This window comes from Nipponia nippon, unplaced genomic scaffold (genome assembly GCF_047370975.1).
Source record: "Nipponia nippon isolate SJK-2023a ecotype South Korea unplaced genomic scaffold, ASM4737097v1 scaffold_1, whole genome shotgun sequence".
NCBI lineage: Eukaryota > Metazoa > Chordata > Aves > Pelecaniformes > Threskiornithidae > Nipponia > Nipponia nippon.
Genome location: NW_028262290.1, coordinates 104216707 through 104235656, shown reverse-complemented (window position 1 = coordinate 104235656; position 18950 = coordinate 104216707). Strand labels below are relative to the sequence as shown.

The 18950-nt window shown below is 38.4% G+C and overlaps 1 protein-coding gene across 1 annotated transcript in view; it reads right to left on the bottom strand.

Moving 5' to 3' along the window:
• Positions 1-2917: 2917 nt before the first annotated feature.
• Positions 2918-18950, bottom strand: part of TPPP (tubulin polymerization promoting protein) — a 73839-nt gene continuing 57806 nt past the window's right edge. Inside the window, exon 4 of the mRNA XM_087765870.1 lies at positions 2918-11782. Within this exon, the coding sequence (XP_087621996.1) occupies positions 11588-11782 (195 nt within the window). The 3' untranslated portion in view covers positions 2918-11587. The remainder of the gene's footprint in view (positions 11783-18950) is intronic.

The following is an 18950-nucleotide window of genomic DNA, read 5'->3' as shown; positions in this document are numbered from 1 at the left end:
TGACCAGAACACTACTCCTAATTTTTGAGTGCTCTTCTCATTTTGTTTTCCTTCCTCAGATTTCTTAGTCTGAGAAAAATAAAGCAGAGACAGAAGGAAAGAAAATTAACAGGATGACTAAAATAAACAATTAAAAGGCATAGCGCAGAGGTTACTTCAAATAATAAAGAATGCATTTACTGAATTTTCTTCCGTTCCCCTAACTGCCCAACCCTATTATCAGCAGAAAAAAACCTGATCCAATTTGTCTTCAGGAGTGGAGGAATGGTTAAGGGCATGAATCCATCTCAAGCCAGTGAACTTATGGACCTTAGCTAAATTATTGATGCAACAGTAAAAGTAGCAGTTCAAACAGATTTCATGCTGAATTATTTTCTAAATCCAGCTTGTTTAAAAACAGCTGTAGTATCTGTAGTTTAACAGTTCATTTTTAAATTGAGAGATTGTATTTAAGTGTCAAGTAGATGGTTTATTGGTTTCTTTTGTTTAAAAAAATCAGAATAATAAAATATAAGGGTAACGCATGAAATGTCACTGACAGCTCTGTGTGAAACTATAGAAATACTACAACCACTAAGCTGCTTTCAAATGACCCCCAAACAAATACACCAGCATACTATACCGCATGTAGTTTGTCTTGAATGGATGAGTTCAAAATACCCACAAGCTCTAGTAAAGGCACTACTTTGCTGAATTAGCTTTCAGGTTGAATACATGGCATTTTCTTAATAAGGGACTCACTGTTCAAATATATATTGGCATCAAATGGTCTTTTTTTTTAAAAAAAAAGTCAGTCTGGATATCTGGAGTTTATTAATGTTCTGCCACATTGTGTGTAGAATCCCTGGCCCCCGCCTTTTTTTTTGTTTGTTTGTTTTGTCATGTAATAATGGCAATAATGGCAAATTCTTATTTTTCTGCATGACCCTCCCTCAGTTAGACCCTCGGTTCCTCAACTGGAATTTTTTCTTGGGTACAAACAAAACTGCCTTGGATTAAGAGTGTAGTCTTATTACATGAGCCCAGGTACAGAAGCTATTTAGCTGGTTGACTCAGAGAAAACATTCCATGCTAGCCAATTTCTGTTCCACAGACAAAGTTCTCCTGGTATTACAGTGTTCACAGAACTCAAGTAAAAATGGGATTAAAACCTATATTTTATTTTCTATACTATCATCTAGTATCAGGGATTGTTACAGAAAAAACTGGCTTGTTGCCACAGTAATGACATAACAGATGGTAACGGTTTTTTGTTATCATTCCAATGAGGGTGTAAAACTGATGCTCCAGTTGACTAGCTTACCTGCCTCAAAGAGAGAAGACAGTCTTGCGCTAGCTGGAAGCAAGATCTATATGATTAATTCCAGCAGCCCCAGCTGGCTATTCTTTCCTACTATCCCTGCCACTCCTTATATTCCTGCATTCATTCCTGAAAACCCCTGCAAGCCCTTGAACCCTTAAGGGTTCATCCAACCCATGGATGGTTGTGTAATCTCTTGACTTCACAGTTTTGGGAATTAAGTGGTGTAGACCTGGAATGAACTTCTGCTTGGAATGCAAACCAGAGCAGTAAATTTCAATGATGTGAGTGGTCAGTTCTGAAATCTTGGAAGAGAAAGCCAGCATGGGTTAGGTGGCACTCTGTCAGTCCTATCTCAATTTGACTATCTCTAAATGTACAATCCGTGTGTAGTTATTGCAACAGCAGCTGGACATAGAGAAAAGCTAGCCCAAGTAATTGTATTCCTGGAGTAAAGAGAACACATCCTGGCAGATTTTTTTTTTTTTTTTTTTAATTTTAAAGTCATGATGCATAAGTGGCGTGGGGGGTTGAGTGGGCATTTCTAAAGGCTTTACAGGAAAATAATAAAAAATCATCAACTCTTTTGAAAATATATCTTAGTGTCTTACATTCTCATAGGGTAGAAAGGTACTATCTCCCTTTCCTTAAGGGCTTTTTGTATGGGAAAAAAATCTTGTTTTTTCCTTTAGTAATCCCTAAAGGTTCTGCTTCATTAGTTTTTTTTATAGCTTCAGTAACCATAGATGCTCAGAGATAAAAGGGAGCTTTATCTGGCAGTCATACTACAAACAGTATATGGTCTCTATGCAGGAAGAAAAGCTACCTCAGGACACAACTGTATTAGATTTCACTTAAAAGGCATTTCTAAAGAAGGTTGTCTAGTGTGTGAGCACAGAAATCACCACTTCCAGTTCAAGAACAACTGGAGAAGAGACAGTGTAGCTGTAAGCTGTTTCGTTATGTTTCCTTGTAGTTGCTAATCCAGTACCTCTACATTTCTAGAGCAGCGCTGTGCCTGGGTTATTGTCACATTATTCATTATGTTATTACAATGTTCTGAGTTCAATTGAATAACTTCAGTTTTCTGTTTCTTGAAAAATCATGGTATTACTGCTACAGGGAAGCTGAAGAATATTGTTATTTATGAATAAAAGGTCCATAATTGCTTTTGAATGTAACATCCTTAAAACAACGTTCCATGTAGAAAATGACTTTCCTTGCAAGTAAAACATTTTCAACACCACTCGGAGAAGGTTAGAGAAGTAACTCAGGCTCTTGAGATCGAGGACCAATCTATGTTAAGCAGCTAGTTAAGAAGAAATTGATTTATCCCTGACAGATCGCATTTGGTGGATCACTATCATCATGGCTATTCAAGGACCATACTAGAGTTCTCAAAATGTGAATGGTCAGCTTTACTCATTATTAAAACTAGGAAAATAAATGGTAAAGGAAGAAATATATTCTGCTCAGAACCAGAAACCTGGTTGTTCAGAGAGTATTTTGATGTAATTTATACATTCGTTAGCAATTTGCTTAACATCTAAACTGTAAAGTAACTGTTGGTAACAAAGTGTATCAGCAAATACCATTTACTTCAAGAAATCCAGGAACTGATGTAGTAACACATTTATTGATCACTTTACCAATTAAAGATACAATTTTATACAGTCAGTCAACAGCAGTAACATACTTTATGAGAAGCTATGCTTTAAAAAATGGTGTTTACAATATGAATTTCACTACAACTTTTCAAGCCAAGCTTTTACAGTGCTAATCAAACAACTGCTGTACTTGAACTTTTTCCCTAAAACATCAACAATAATGTTGTAGACAAAGTAGCTTTTCCGTTGTTAATGTGGGTTTAGAATTTAACAAGACAACTTTAAAAGGTTTAAAACATCCATAACATTGTCATTACTTTAACATTCACACTGATAAAGTGATACATTTAATACTTTCTAGCATTAATAAACAGTGTAAAAATATATTGCATATATATATATAAATTTGTTTCCTTTTCCTGAAAAAACCTAGTACAAACTAGTAGTATATGATCCCCCTTCAAGTTTCTTTTACTTATTTTAAAGATTGAATAGTAGTAGTTTTAAATTAACAGAAACAAAGATACAGAGCATCACTGTTGTGCTCCCCCATAACCTCTTGTCATGGTTACTAAGCATATTAACCCCTTGGTAATGGTGGTTCCATTTTTGCTAACACCAGTTAGAATTTTGGCACTGACTGCAGCGGGGATAAGATTTTGCCCAGTGTGCTTTTGCACTGGATGGTGCCAGGCCCCCTTCATCAAGTGGTTAAAAATCTTTGCTTAGGATATGTCTATCTATTATAGTTAAGATTAAGAAATGCTATGCTCAAGCTGTTCATTTGCAATAATGAAAAAAAAAAGGTTCAGTGTTAAATTAGTGAGAAAAAAAGTAAACTTGTAAGGTTAAATGATCATGTAAAAGTTTTACCATGTTGAAAATTTCACAGTGAACACAGTAGGCTAGTACAGCTGAATGTTAATGTTTGCAATGCCTGCAATCATAAATATTGCAGGTAATTATTAGCACACAGCAGCTTCCTGGTTTTCTGGACCAAGATGAACGATAAAAGAAAATAAGAACAAGAAATAGTAAGATTCACTGAAGGTTTTTTTCATGCTGTACAGTGCTCCAAGGAAGACTATGTCAAGACCTATCCAACTATTTAACGATTAAATTTTCATAAGTGCTCTAGGTAATCAAAGACAAAACAGTTTTGCCTCTACATTTTATGATCAGGTCCTGACAAGATGCACATCCAGATTTGTGCAAATAAAGAATCAAAACATCTAAACCAAATTAGAAATGAATGTTGGAACAGCATGGACAGATAAATAAGCTAGCAAAGGAACAAAGCATAATGTGGATAAATAAATGGTTCATGACTGAAGAAAACCAACCTCAACATTCAAAAATTATACTTCTGTATAAATATATATTTCTCCTGTAATATTTATATCTGTGAAACATAAAACCTTGCTAGGAATAAACTTCAATTTACTTATCCAACATTGACCATTTCTCTGCTTTACAGAACGTAAAGACAAATTACTTTGTATTACAAGCATTATACAAAACATTTTCCCTGCTGCAATAGTTTGCCGAAACTGATATATTCTAAACCCAGCACAAAGATAAACACAAACACACTTTTGTTGCATCCTATAACCTGTTTTTGTCTACGACTGTGCCATTTCATACACTACAGTGCTAACAAAAGTAGTTTGCCAACAGGATTTTACATGGGACATCAGAGTTTGTAGGTTAACTGACCTTACACAAAGCCTTTGTAAGGAGCTAGTATGTATTTAGCATATTACAGACATACAGCATTTCAGTTGCATTAATATAACCCTATTTAACAAAGCCCAAGCTGCATAATTTCACATTATTTAATTACTTTGTTTAAAAATAGCATTTGAGCAAATGCAAGCATACAGAAACTCATCTGATGTAAACTGGAGCTTAAAATAATACAGATGGCCATCTTTTTTTCTTACGTTGTTGATCATCCGTAATATAGCTCCTGATCAAAACGCAAAGATGGATGAAGTATGAATGTATTTTTAGGGCTTCATTTTTAATTAACTTGAATGTAGCTTTATTCATGTTTGTGATCTGTTCTGAAAAACGTGCCAAGTAATAGAAAAACCTTGAATAAAGATAACTGAAGGTAAGGGCAAATTATCATGAGCATTATCTCTAAGACCTGTACAAATGCTTACAACAAAACTCACTTCATACAGTGCCATAAGCTTGACAGTAACTCACAAAAAGAGATGCTGTATAACTATATTTGAAAATTAATTCATTGGTTGTTTACCTGCAATGGAATATGGTAGGTGCTTAACATTTTTCCAAATCAGGCTAGTCAGCTGGGCATTTCAATGTCAATTTCCTAATGTAAGGTATTAAAAAACAACAAAAAAAAACCCTCTTCTGTAGTCTTGCCACTCATGAATATAGACATGCCCCAAAGTAGTGCATGTGTGCATGCACATGTGCATGTGCATGATTATGAAAGAGAATTTATTTTTAAAGAAATCACTTCAGACTACCAGTATTGCAAATGTCTGCAAAGAATACCCAGCAAATAGGCTATGATTTTTTTCCCTTTTATTTATTATCAGGCTTGCTCTTGCCAAAGTCTGCCTAGAGTGGACAATCAATTAGTTTGAATGAAAAAAGCCAATTCAAACGTTTTCTGACAACAAAATAAAGAGTTATATCTTAAACTTGTTTTGAAATCCACCTTCTCCATATGGATTTTGAAGTAATATAGCCAAGGTAATATACTGAAAAACATGAAAAAATACCAAATATATTTTTTATATTATTTCTCCCTGCAAAAACAAATTTCTTGGACAATTAAGATGTGGAGGTTCTATCTGCAATATTCTTTAGCTTCCTGAAGCACCATTCTCAGCTGGAACATCTTTCAAAGCATTGTTTTTGAGTTTAATGACCAAATGTGAATGCAACTAAAGGTCTCTCACTAGTTTTAGGATTCTGAAAACTTAAAAAGAACATCCCAGTCCATCATTTCCAGCTTATATTAGGTAAGCCAAATGGGCATTTGGGTGCACAAAACGAGTAACTGAATGTCTGAATACTATTTTATGGGCAAACACTCCAAATACAAGAGGTACACATGTATCAAGTTGAGGCACTCCAGACTGATAATTTCACACAAGTTTGAGATCTGTCATTATGCTTCAGGTATTTAATTTTTTAAAGGTCTATGCAAGACTCAAGTCCATAGGCACTGTACGACAGTCCTGTTTCCTGTTTCCACCTCAATATACCATGACTTTGTACTTATTAACTGATGATGAACAACTGCGTGTATACATAGTGAGTGTCAACTTGCTTCACAAAGTTGGGGCAAAGGAAAATACAGGGGCCATGCAGGGCATTATTTTAAATGGTCTCTTGAGAGCACGCAGAGGAAATCTTGCTTTCACCCTGACTCTTTCTCTGCTACTTCCTCACTACAGAGAAACTCTTCTTGTCACACCAAGCCTATGTTAGAATCACTGAAGAGTAATTTCCCCCCAGAAACAGGAACAGGGCAGACATAAAAGCCTCCTTAGATATTTACCTTCATGCTATGGAGGGAGAATGGCAGTGTCACCAACTGGCCAAGCTGAACAGCATTGGCTGCAGAACTAGAGTTTGGCCCTAATAAGATTTAAGGTTTGGATCAACATCTATATGGTTTAATTACTTAGCTGGATCGAAAGAGTATGCATACGCACATACAAACCTGTACAAGTCTTATGTATTACATTACTTATGGTTTAATTACTTAGCTGCATCAAAAGAGTATGCGTACGCACATACAAACCTGTACAAGCCTTATGTATTACATCACTTATTACCAACTAATAGATGAGCCAAGAACATAATATTCACACTACAATGTACACAAAGGTGTAGTTATTTTGGCACACACGCAAGGCTAACAGTCAGTTAAGAGGACACATACTAGTGCAACACATTACATTTGCTCTATCATGATGGTAAAAGGTTCGTTTCTTGGCCCATGTAAACAGAGAATTCTCATTCACGAATGATAGGCACATGCCCCCAGAATACATGCATTGCTGAAAGGCAGGGTTATGTTTTGAATATCATACATGCAGGCACAAAGAATTAAAATTTATTTTATAACTATGACAAGCCTTAATGAAAAAAACCTATCAATTACAACTTTAAAGAAGTTTTGATTTTGGAAAAAGATATACGAGGATTTTTCTCTACAGATGGCTGGGATACCGATTACTTGCAAGCCAAACCCATAGCAGTCATTTGCCTTTTAGTTCTGGCTAATTCCAGCTACCATAAAAAATATTAATTGAGCCAACAGAGGGAAAATATGTGTGACTGAAATGCTAATTCATGAACAAAGCTTTCTATAATGCCAAAAAGTTGTCAGAGGAATTTTTAATTTAGGTAAGGTCAGTAAAATACATGGAAAATATCATACTTCAATCCAAAAGATCTTTGAAGGACAATTTCTATGCTGATGAAAAACACAAGTTGTCACATGTGAGTAGTTTTGAAATCTCCCTTTCCCTTCCCTAAAGTGAAAAAGAGATAAGAAATATTGTAGGTTTAACAACAACAAAAAAAAAAGTGGCTAGATCTTGGCCACTGTCCAATGCTCAACATTTCATTTGGGATTCCAAATATTTCATTACAACTAATGACAACTGTTCACATAGGACTGTTGAAACAATGTATGTTTTTTAATGTCTGCTTCTCAGTAACACTGTGATAGCTTTGATAGCCACAAAAAGCAGGACAATAATTTTTGTTTCTGATATTTCCATATTGATAGGGTTGTTGCAAAACTCTCAACAAATAACTAAAGCACATGGAGTGACTAGAGGGAATTAGTAAGCAAGCACTAACAAGAAAACCCATTTGACTTCTGCATATTTTATTTAAAAACTAGGTTATATTTAGAAAATTATTTGTAAGGACTATTCTTTTGCATCAGTGAGGATTTTTATTTCTTGTCCTCAATCTTGCAAAGGCTTTGATGGTCACGTTAAGCCTCAGTGGAGATACAGGTAAGATTGTGTACTGCCATAGTATTTAAGGGTTTAATTTTAAATGAACAGTATAATTTAAGTTTGTTCTTTATGGCAGTTATTGCTAAAAACTACCTTTTGGTAGCATGTTCAGTAGTAATGAAAGCAAAGATAATTAGGAACAACAGGGTTTTATAGAAGGTGTCACATAGGAGAATGCTGCATAGTATAAGATGCTGAAAATCAGACTGGAAAGTTAGATGGAATGAGTTGAGAAGCCCCAAAAAAGGAGATGAGTGTAAACTTTATTAGGTACCCATGTCCTTACTTCAGACTTGACATTTACAGTCTGGACTATGGTGCACAGGAAAAGCATATGCTCTACAACACTTCAAGGGTTGAAAATGGGTCACCTCCTAAGCTATCCCTTTCCCTTATCTCTGAGGTACCAGCTATATACTTGCTGTCCTGAGAGCTGAGGGAATGGCAGATGAACAAGAAAATGTACTTTGCCTCATTCCTAAGCAGGCCTGGAACTTGTGGCTAACATTCAAGCTAGTATTTAAGCTTTTACATTTCCACTAATATCTGTAGGAAATTAAGAGCTTAAGTAGGTGGCTGAACCCCTAATACACAGCTGCATATGCTGCTTTTATTCATAGCCCTTATCTTCCACACCAAGTGTACTAAAAGGGAAAAATCTTTCCAAAGTACTATCTTTGCAGCCACAACTTGCCTTCACCACTGTCATATCAGAATGAGTTCTTTTCATGCACCTGTTTGATTGAGTTTTAAAACTATCCAACTGTAGAAACAAAGAAGAAACAAAGTTGTCTGTTCCTCGAAATAAAATACTGCTATCTGAAACATCTTCTCAGGTCCCAATCCAAAGCTTACTATGCCACTGAAAGTATTTCAAAGAACTTTGCATCAGGTCCATACAAAGTGCTTTGGCTCTGCTCTGGCAGAATCCCAGCTACTTCCATCAGCCTCTTCTAAGCAAACAGAGTAGCTCAATTTCTAGTCAGTGTCATCTTGGATCTGTCTGCATTCTCAATTCCTTTGCATGCCTTCCATCTTATGAGCGTGCTGGTGTCTCTCACACTGTGAACTAGCAACTTAAAACCTAATTATACCTTAAAACCTTCCTAACCAAATCACTCCTCCTGTGTAGCAACAGCCTGGCATTACTGACACTCAGTATTTGGGTACTTGAGAAAGTCTGTCACTTGTGCACCTCAAATTAAGTATCACCTGATATGCCAGAGAAGGCAGCTAGCTAGCAACAAACAGCCAGATGAATAGTGTACTGAAAGGGCTCTGCAGTAGACTGGACTTCAGCCTTCATTCGGGTTGGGTCCAGATCTTTTCAGTTACCAGTGAGTTATGAGTCAAGTCTTAAAGTCAATGGGAAGAACAGGGACACTGGTTTTGCCTGTAACTTAGCTGAAGGATTTACCAAAGGTTAGAGGCTTAGCCTTTTTATTCATAAAAACCAGGACTATCCTGGAGCCTTCTTCAGGTGCACAGGCACCAGTGACATAAAAGAATGTTCTCTGCATTTAGACAGTTCACTACCATGCTGGAATAATTCAGCCATTTTTGGTATCACAGTATGCTATTTTCTGCCTCAGAGTGTGACAGGTCACCAGTGCAACACAGGAGTGGATAATCCTTCCTTCCCTGGAAATTTTTCTTCAAGAACAATGGGTAACTCTTCAAAAGGCTTCACAAAGCTGGATGCTTCTCATCCTGAGCATTCTTACATACATCAAAAATCTTCCCTGGTAACCACAGCCAACCATGGGAAAAGCCATTTAATCTTTACAAGATCATGTGCTGAGTTTTGACAAACTTCCCTCCCTCTTCAAAACAAAACCCAAAATAAATTATAAACAAACAAAAAAATTCTCCAAGTCCACAAGGAAGTCCTTGCCTTTGTTTGCTATTGTTGTTTTGGTTTCAGGCTGATATATGAGCTCAAAGAGTCATTGGAGGCAAAGTTACAAGAAAGGCTACCATTCGATGTCAGAAAAACAAAATACGAACAGTTTAAGGGCTAAAAACCAATGCTCTGTTTCCGGACATTGGCCAAATCCAGACTGTTGACGTGCATGGCACATGACAGCACACACTGCTCACTAAATTTTATGTACTCCAAGTAGGATGCTGAGAGGTGTGGGGGTAGAGCAATAAATTTATTAACCTTTATTCAGAGTCAAACCTGAAAATCAGTGCATGAGTTCTTTTTGAAAGAAAGCAAAGCAGAACTGCTAGCAGCTGGTTTTGAATACTGAAAATCTTATCTTTCATAATTTTAGAGAAGCAGAGTAATACATTAGGGTGCTTATTCAGCTCTTGCAGAAAATTGGACCAGCCTTTTCTCTCCTTTTTAACCAATATAAAAAATGAGTTATTTTTATTCCTATTAAGCTGTTTTGGCATGGTGGGCCCCAGGCAGGTCACACTCAGCTGCCTATACCTTAAGGTGGTATAGGTACTGTGGAACTGGTTTTCCTTCTGTAGCAATGGAAAGCCATTCCCATCAAAACTATTACTCCCAAGTTAGGCAGCAAAAGAGAACAGAGAATCAAATCCCTCGGCTTCAAACAAATCTAACACAAAATGTAGCCCAGTTATAATAGTATATTTCTGTGGGCAATCTGCACCTAATTACATGGATATTAATTGTAAATGTCCTTATTCCAGAGGGCCGTAAACTTCCCTTACACGTGTTATAGCTTAAAGGGAATATTATGTATGTGCATAATAACATTCACTTAATAGCAATCTGATTGGCAGTGTTGAGTCATAATCAATATTTTAAAGCATTATTAGCTTAATGCCCCCTTCATTTCAAATGTGAGGCAGTGCAAACTTGAAAACAGACTGCAAAAAGCTTTAATAGACTTTCTTAGTAATGTTTTGTTCCTCGCTTCTCAGGTTAGTACAATAACTCCATCCAAATCCAGCCAGTCAGAACCATGCTACAGTACACACAGTAACAAGCACAAAGTATAGACAGAAGGAAAGTAACGGCTGGTATTTTCCACCTCTTTCTGTTGATGTAAAATACTTTAGAACCTATATTGTCCTAGAAATAGCTTTTTTTCAGTTTTTCATGAGTGGTGTATGACATTTACAGGCTAGCACCTTGTATATTACAACCACTTACTCCACAATAGTATATTGTTGAATGTTTTAAGGAAAGTGCCAGATCCCCTATAAGACATTTTAAAAAAAAGCCCCAAAACAGTAGTCTAATCAAACTGCATAAATAATGGGATAGTCTTCAGAAAGACTGCTATGAAAGACCCTCTTTTCAAGAGGTTTTCTTCGACATCCTCAGGGCAACTGGACATTTAGGAATGTTTGAGATCTTTTGCTTGAATTGACAAAGTGTGGTATAACTGCTCTTCACTTTTTTTTTTTTTTGTCTAAAGCTCAACAAAATGATGTATTTTTTGTACCGATATATTTATTTTGCCAATATACGCATGAGGAATGTAATGAAGTGGCGTTGTGCTGCAAGTAGCTCAGCAGATGTTGAAATCATTTCCAGTTCCTGAAAACAACTTCTTGACAACATAGTCTTAGCATTCACAATATTCAAAACATGTGGGATTCATCTACATCATTCTTACAAATATATTCTCTTTCCCCCTCTCTTTCTCCCTCTCTGTTGTAAAACCTCAGCCTTACTTGCTTCCTTGTACTTTATGATCGTATGTGCCTGCATGCTTATAGCCAGATACATATCCTGAAGCATCCACCAGATCTTCTCGGCCAGCTTTGCCTTTTCCTTTCCCACTGGGATCAAACCTCTCTTTGTGAGAACCTGTGAATTTTGATGTATCTGTAAGGCGTGATACAGTTGGAGATGAAATGGCTTTCTATTGGAAGAAAGAAAAGAATAAAAAAAAACACATCAGAAATAAATTATTCTTAATACAGATATTTGTACATGCTACCAACATTTAAATCTTTGCTAATGATGGAGACTATGTAAATATCTACTCACTTCCAGAAAAAGGATACAAAAAACGTTTGTTTCTTGCCATTACATACAATGACAATAATCATATAGCCAAGAACAAAATAGTGCAAGTTATGTCAAAAACTTTTGGAAGAGACTTTCTATATGAGATACTTCTGATTAATAATCGAGTTCTAAGCACCAAAGATATAAAGAAGTCATAGGGAACAGCCATGTTCAAAATCCATTATGTCAATATCCAAGCATAAAAGCCTGGCTCCACCAATATAGAAAAAGCAAACAATACAGCTAGAATTCATTGCTTCAAGAGACGAATTTATTCTAAACTCTAGGATTCATGAGAGGGGTAACAAACTAGAAGGACTGAAGGTTATTTTCAATGTTAGCAAATTAGCAGTCTATGAAATGGCACTGAGCAAAGACTTTCCTCTACATTGCTTCCACTGAGTCATATTGGGCCACTTAAAAATCAAAGTCTTGTTGTCATTGAGACAAAGAAAATTTGACTACACAAGCAGAAAGAAAAAGGTATTTCACAGAACAATACAGGAGCATGCTAACCTGTGTGCTTGGACTGGGAGCAGTCTCTGTGATCCTTAAGTCTACATTTTAAAATCAGAAGAGAAAGGGCACTAAAGGAGAAGGGAAAACACAAAATATTTTTGCGTAGTAGTGGAAATGGAGCTAAGATGAACAAAGACTGATAAAATCTGGGTACCTGTCTTAGGTGCGCCACCCTGTAGGGTGCATTTTAGAGACAAATGTGACATGGGCTTCATTGCAGTGAAGTAAATGCTCTGGGAAACTTATCTTTCATCAAAAACCTCATTCCCCCTCTACCCATCCTCGGCCCAAACAAATGCTCATTAACAAGACCTCACAAACAGGCTTTTGAAGTAACACATAGCTCTTCCATAGGACAACATACACCATGTCGAGTATCTTTTAATGCTAAAGATCACAGACTTGGAAAAAATTCTTGAGTCTTTGCCAAGAGGAACAGGATACTTGGATTCAGACAGACTGGGAATGAATGCTATAACTTGTACACTATGGAAGCCACACATCCTCCACACCATTTAAATAAAAGCTATTTTGAGGGAATTTTCCCACATACACAAGTACTTAATGAGAATCTCAGGTTGTAATCTTCTGCTTTTCTCCCCCCAAACATACCCAACATGTGACACATACAATACTGCACTGCTCTGCAGCATTACTTTTGCATAAGGCCCTGAGGGAAAGGTGTTGTGGAGGTGTGAGTTCTGTCACTATCTGAAAGAAAATGACCACCGGAGCATACATTTATCAAAACAGCATTGCTGAATGACCTTTAGGGATTTTTGCCTTGCAGTCTCAGAGTACTATTTGCAGAAGTGGTTATTTTTCTATGTTGAAAAACAGAAACAAAGACAATGCTTAGGAAGAAGTATTGCTTCTTAATACATACAGTTTTCTTGTCCACATTGTCCTGCAAGCACCTTATAACCAGGAAACCTGTATTCACAGTAGAGCTAATTAAAAAAAATACACTCTGTGATCAGTAATTCTGTTAGCAGCCCAGCTAGATAACATGAAATGCAATAAAAATGTATAAGCCGAGACACCAAAAGCAGGAAAGTAAAAACTCCCGGCCTGGTGACCAGCTAAGAATTTATTCTTTCTGTTCCTCACGGTATTAGTAAATTGAACAGGTTGTACACACAGTCACACAACAGAACCAAAGGACGGTCTGGCCACTGGAAATCACTCTGACAACTCAGGGAAAACAAAGACACACACTTCTGTAAGAGTGCATAACCTGTTAGCTTCACTCCGGGCACAGGCACTAGGAATTCTGTGCTATTTGAAGTCGTACTCGTGAATCCCTGTTTTGTTTGGTAAGTAAAGGGAAACATGGGGGCTTGTACCTTAAACAAAAATTCTGGCACAAACCAGTAGGAATAAGCTTTTATATGGTGCAATGTTTCCCGTTATGCAGTGTGCATGAGCAAGAACCCAGCCACTACTTGAAGACAAACTGTCAGACTGCTTGACTGAACAGAGTCTTCCATCAACCACCATTCTGAACCATGAAACATCTATAGTAGTGGGCAGTACATGCGTCTCACCTAACTCGTATAAATACACGGGGTCCCCATTTAATTTTCATTTTAAACCCCCCACAGATCATAACAGCTGCAGGAGCACACTAATAAAGGCTGACTGTAGGATGGAATACATGTGGGGAAGTTTCTTATGCTTGTTTAAGTTACTACTAGACCGTTCTCCCTCCAGAAGAATATATGATGCTTCTTACTAAAGGCATTTTCTTAAGTATTAGCACACTTCTTGTGTGTTCTTAAGAAACTTACTAAGGAAATGAAGATCCCATCCGTGACTCTCCCCATATAAGCCAGCAAGGAAAAAGCTAGGGCACGATACTTGCCCAAGTATCTTTCATCGTCCCTAACACCAGAAAAAAGCTGCTATAGAAGATGCAAGAAAGCTTATATAATCAAAGGACTAAACTGTGGCCTTGAGGCTGCACCTCGAGTACTGTGTTCAGTTTTGGGCCCCTCACTACAAGAAGGACATCGAGGTGCTGGAGCATGTCCAAAGAAGGGCAACAAAGTTGGTGAAGGGTCTAGAGAACAAAGTCTTACAAGGAGTGGCTGAGGGAGCTGGGCTTGTTTAGTCTGGAGAAGAGGAGGCTGAGGGGAGACCTTATTGCTCTCTCCAACTACCTAAAAGGAGGTCGTAGTGAGGTGGGGGTCGGTCTCTTCTCCCAAGTAACAAGCAATAGGATGAGAGGAAATAGCCTCAAGCTGTGCCAGGGGAAGTTTAGGTTGGATATTAGGAAAAACTTCTTCACTAAAAGGGTAGTCAGGCATGGGAACAGGCTGCTCAGGGAAGTGGTTGAGTCTTCATCCCTGGAGGTATTTAAAAGACAGGTAGACATGGTGCTTAGGGACATGGTTTAGTGGTGGACATGGCAGTGCTACGTTAACGGTTGGACACGATGATCTTAAGGGTCTTTTCCAACCTTAATGATTCTATGATTCTATGTTACTTATATAACACTACTGCTAAAAGCCACAGGATGCTACCAGTGACCAAAGCTGTTTGTACTGTAAACATGGAAATACTCCAAATGCTTTCATTTGGGGCAATATTTAGTATTAAGTTAATTAAACTTAACACATATTTACCTTCCTTGCATTTCATCACCACTACTTTACAGAAAATCAGTTCTCTCTAAATGTGCATACACTCTGCATTCTCACATGCAGAGAGAAGTCTCAGAAACTCTAGTTGACTGCCTTTCCCTTTACCAAATTCATTCTCAGGACAGACCGCTATTCTGAGAATTGGTAATGGTAAGTTTAATCACTATTTGGAAAAAGAAGGACTACAGCTGCTGCTTCTCTGTTTCAAAGGGGTGGCATGATCAGTACGAAATTTGCTTCAATACCCAAATTACAATAAAAATAAATAACAATTTTGTTACAGTAACGTAATTGTAACAGACATACTAAGACTTGTATGAGTACAACATGAAAGGAAATGCATGTATGTTAACACGCAAGAAGAAATAGTAAAACAAGGATTAATAGAATGGCCTGTGTCAATAACGAAGGACGTTCCCAGGAAACTACTCTCAGGACGTCATTCCCAGAGGAATGTGTTGTTTATATCAAGACAGTCTGCACTCTGATAAGACCACAACACAGATGACTTATCAGAAAAAAAAGGTGCATTCTAACAACAACACGATAGCAACTAGGTTGCAGCGTGTCACATGAGCCTTTCCTTTTCCTGTTAGTCTACTGGGAAAACAGCAACACATTTCAAACCAACAAGGAAAACAGAGGATGGGCAACAGCTTGGCCTACAGTTTATGGAGGCTGAACCAAAATCCTGAAACAAAGGACCAATCTGTAACAACTATTCACTCTTAAAGGTCATGAAACATCTATCCAAAAACTAGTTTGTCATTGTCAATCATGAAGAACTCAGGAGACATAGTGATGTCTCAGTAGTGAGCATCCCTTATCCTGTGTATCTCACACACAGAGGGGATGCACTGTGTGTGTGAAAATGTGACCAATTTGGCACACATATCTTCGTGCTTTACTGTGAGAGTGTGAGTGAATGAAACCTATTAGAAAATAGGTACATGGGAATGAGAATCAGCTTACTAGAGACTTGTAAATAAATTTTACCTTCACCTTCTGTAGGACCTTGCACTGAGTGGGGTTTTGGGGGTTTGTTTGTTTGTTTGTTTTCCCCCCACTAATTTCCCTTGATACTTCTCCATTTGGAATTTACCAGTCACCTGTCTACAGATTTCACATCCACTGCTTCCTCCTGGTGTCTCTTTCATAACACTGTTACATCCTCTGGTGAAGACTTGTGCTAGGACTAACATGAAAAACATTCTTTTATAACTCATTCTTCATCCGCTAGAGCCAAGTGTGTTCCCAGTGCAACAGCAATACAGCAAATGGTTGAAATACAAAAAAATAGCTCTATGGTTTAGCACCCCTTTGACATATCTCAAAAAAAAAAAAAATATCACTTATTTAGCAGACAACTTGGGACAATGGTTCAGATCTTTGGCTTTCATATCTATTAATTGAAAGTTGATACCTGTATGTGCAGGAAGAAACAAACATCAACATTCTAAGTAAAGGTAAATTAACACCACAGATTAAAAAAATACAATCTTTTTGTCCTGAAAAACAGTTAAACAAAACCTAAAGCCCCAGCACAATGAACATCACAAATCCAGAGCAAGAACAACAGTGATCCCACATCCTGCGTTCTTTCAGCCTAGAATGGATCAGAAGGCTTCCTGCATCACAGGAGTCACAATACGCGAAACGAACATAAGGGCAGTAGCTGCAAGGCAAACATTCTTTCTCCAAATTGCTTTTAACTGAGTAAGAACTGCAGCCTTTTCCTAAGTTGCATGTGAAGTCACTGGTGCATCCCTTCCCACATGTGACAGAATATTACAATTGAAAGATGACAATCCCTGTTGGTTTCCTGCTGGCATGATTTCTTTGAAATGGGAGGCTCACTTTGTTTCCAACAGTACAAAATTCAAGCAATTTTAATTCCTTGTACAATATGCTCTCACTCCCTGAACTGATCCATCCATATAAAAAGATCAGAGATAATGAGATGCCACCATAAGGCTGTGAGGAACAACCCATTTCTCCTTTTATCTTTCTTATGATGAATGCGTATCCATTAAAAAGAAAATACTACTTCCTCTTTAAGGTCATGTAAACATTACACAGCAGGGCCAGGTGCAATCAGAGCACCCTGCTAAGGTGCTTTCTTTCAAAAAAGCCTTTATAAGTACAGAGTAGAATACACAAGGACTTCACATCTGTCTTGGACTCCTCAAACAGAAGCAGCTAGCGGTACTATCTATCACAAAATCATAGAAGGGCTGAGGCTGGAAGAGACCTCTGGAGGTCATCTGCTCCAAACCCCCACCCCCTCACCTACAGCTAGTTGCCCAGGATCATGTCCAGATGGCTTTTGAATATCTCCAAGGATGGACACCACCACCTCCCTAGGCAACCTGTGACAGTGCTTGGTCACCCTCACAGTGAAAAAGTGTTTCTGGATGTTCAGATGGAACCTCTCATGTTTCAGTTTGTGCCCATTGCCTTTTGTCCTATCACTGGGCATTACTGAAAAGAGCTCGTCTCCATCTTCTTTGCACCCTCCCTTCAGGTATATATACATATATATACACATATATATGTATATATATACACATGGATGAGATTCCCTCTTGAGCCTTCTCTTCTCCAGGTTAAACAGTCCCAGCTCTCTCAGCCTTTCCTCATAGAAGAGATGCTCCAGTTCCTTAATGATCTTCATGGTTCTTCACTGGACTCTTTCCAGTAGCTCTGTATCAGTGTTCTACTGGGGAGCCCAGAGCTGAATGCAGTACTCCAGATGTGACCTCACCAGTGCTGAGTAGAGGGGAAGGAGCACCTCCCTCAGTCCACCTGGCAATACTTTGCCTAATGCAGCCCAGGATACCAGTAGCCTTCCATGCGGCAAGGGCACATCGCTGGCTCATGTTCAACTTGGTGTCCACCAGGACCCCCAGGTCCTTTTCTGCCAAGCTGCTTTCCAGCTGGATGGCCCCCAGCATGTACTTGTGCATGGGGTTGTTCCTCACCAGGAGCAGGACTTTGCACTGCTCCTTGCCAAACTTCCCAAGGTTCCTGTCAGCCCATTTCTCCAGCCTGTCGAGGTCCCTCTGGATGGCAGCACGCCCCTCTGGCCTATCAGCCACTCCTCCCAACTTTGTGTCCTCAGAAAACTTGCTGAGAGTACACTCTGCCCCATCATGCAGATCACTAATGAAGTTAAACAGGACTGGACTGAGTATGCCCCCTCCGAGGTACACTGTGCCTTACTGGCCTCCAACTAGACTTTGTGCCACTGATCGCCACCCTCGGGGCCCAGCCATTCAGCCAGTTTTCAATACACCTCACTGTCTGCTCATCCAGCCCTTATAGCAACAGCTTGAGGGGCTACGAGACTCTTATGGGAGATCACGTCAAAGGCCTTACTGAAGGCCCAGTAGACACTATTCAGTGCTCTTCCCTCATCTACCAGGCCAGTCGTTTCATAGTAGAAGTTTATCAAGTTGGTCAAGCATCACTTCCCCTTGGTGAAGCCATGCTGACTACTCCTGATGACTTTCTTGTCCTTCATGTGCCTGGAGATGATTTCTAGGATTAGCTATTCCATCACCTTCAGTGTCCTAAGGTGACAAGTTTCTTCATAAAGATCCCTCTATGAGCTGATTACTTATTTTTAATGAACTGCCTTTATGAATCGAACATGCACTCAACTTGTTTTTAATCAAAATGCAGTTTCTGTTTATGAACAACAAAACCAGCTACGGAAACTAAACTGGCAATTGAGCAAAGGGCAAAAACAATTAAAAGGGTAGCTGGGAGCTCATTCTTCTGTGCAACCCAGCTGTTCATTACAATGCACATGGGCATTGGGAGGCAAATAAAAAAGAAAGGGGGCTGGGGGAT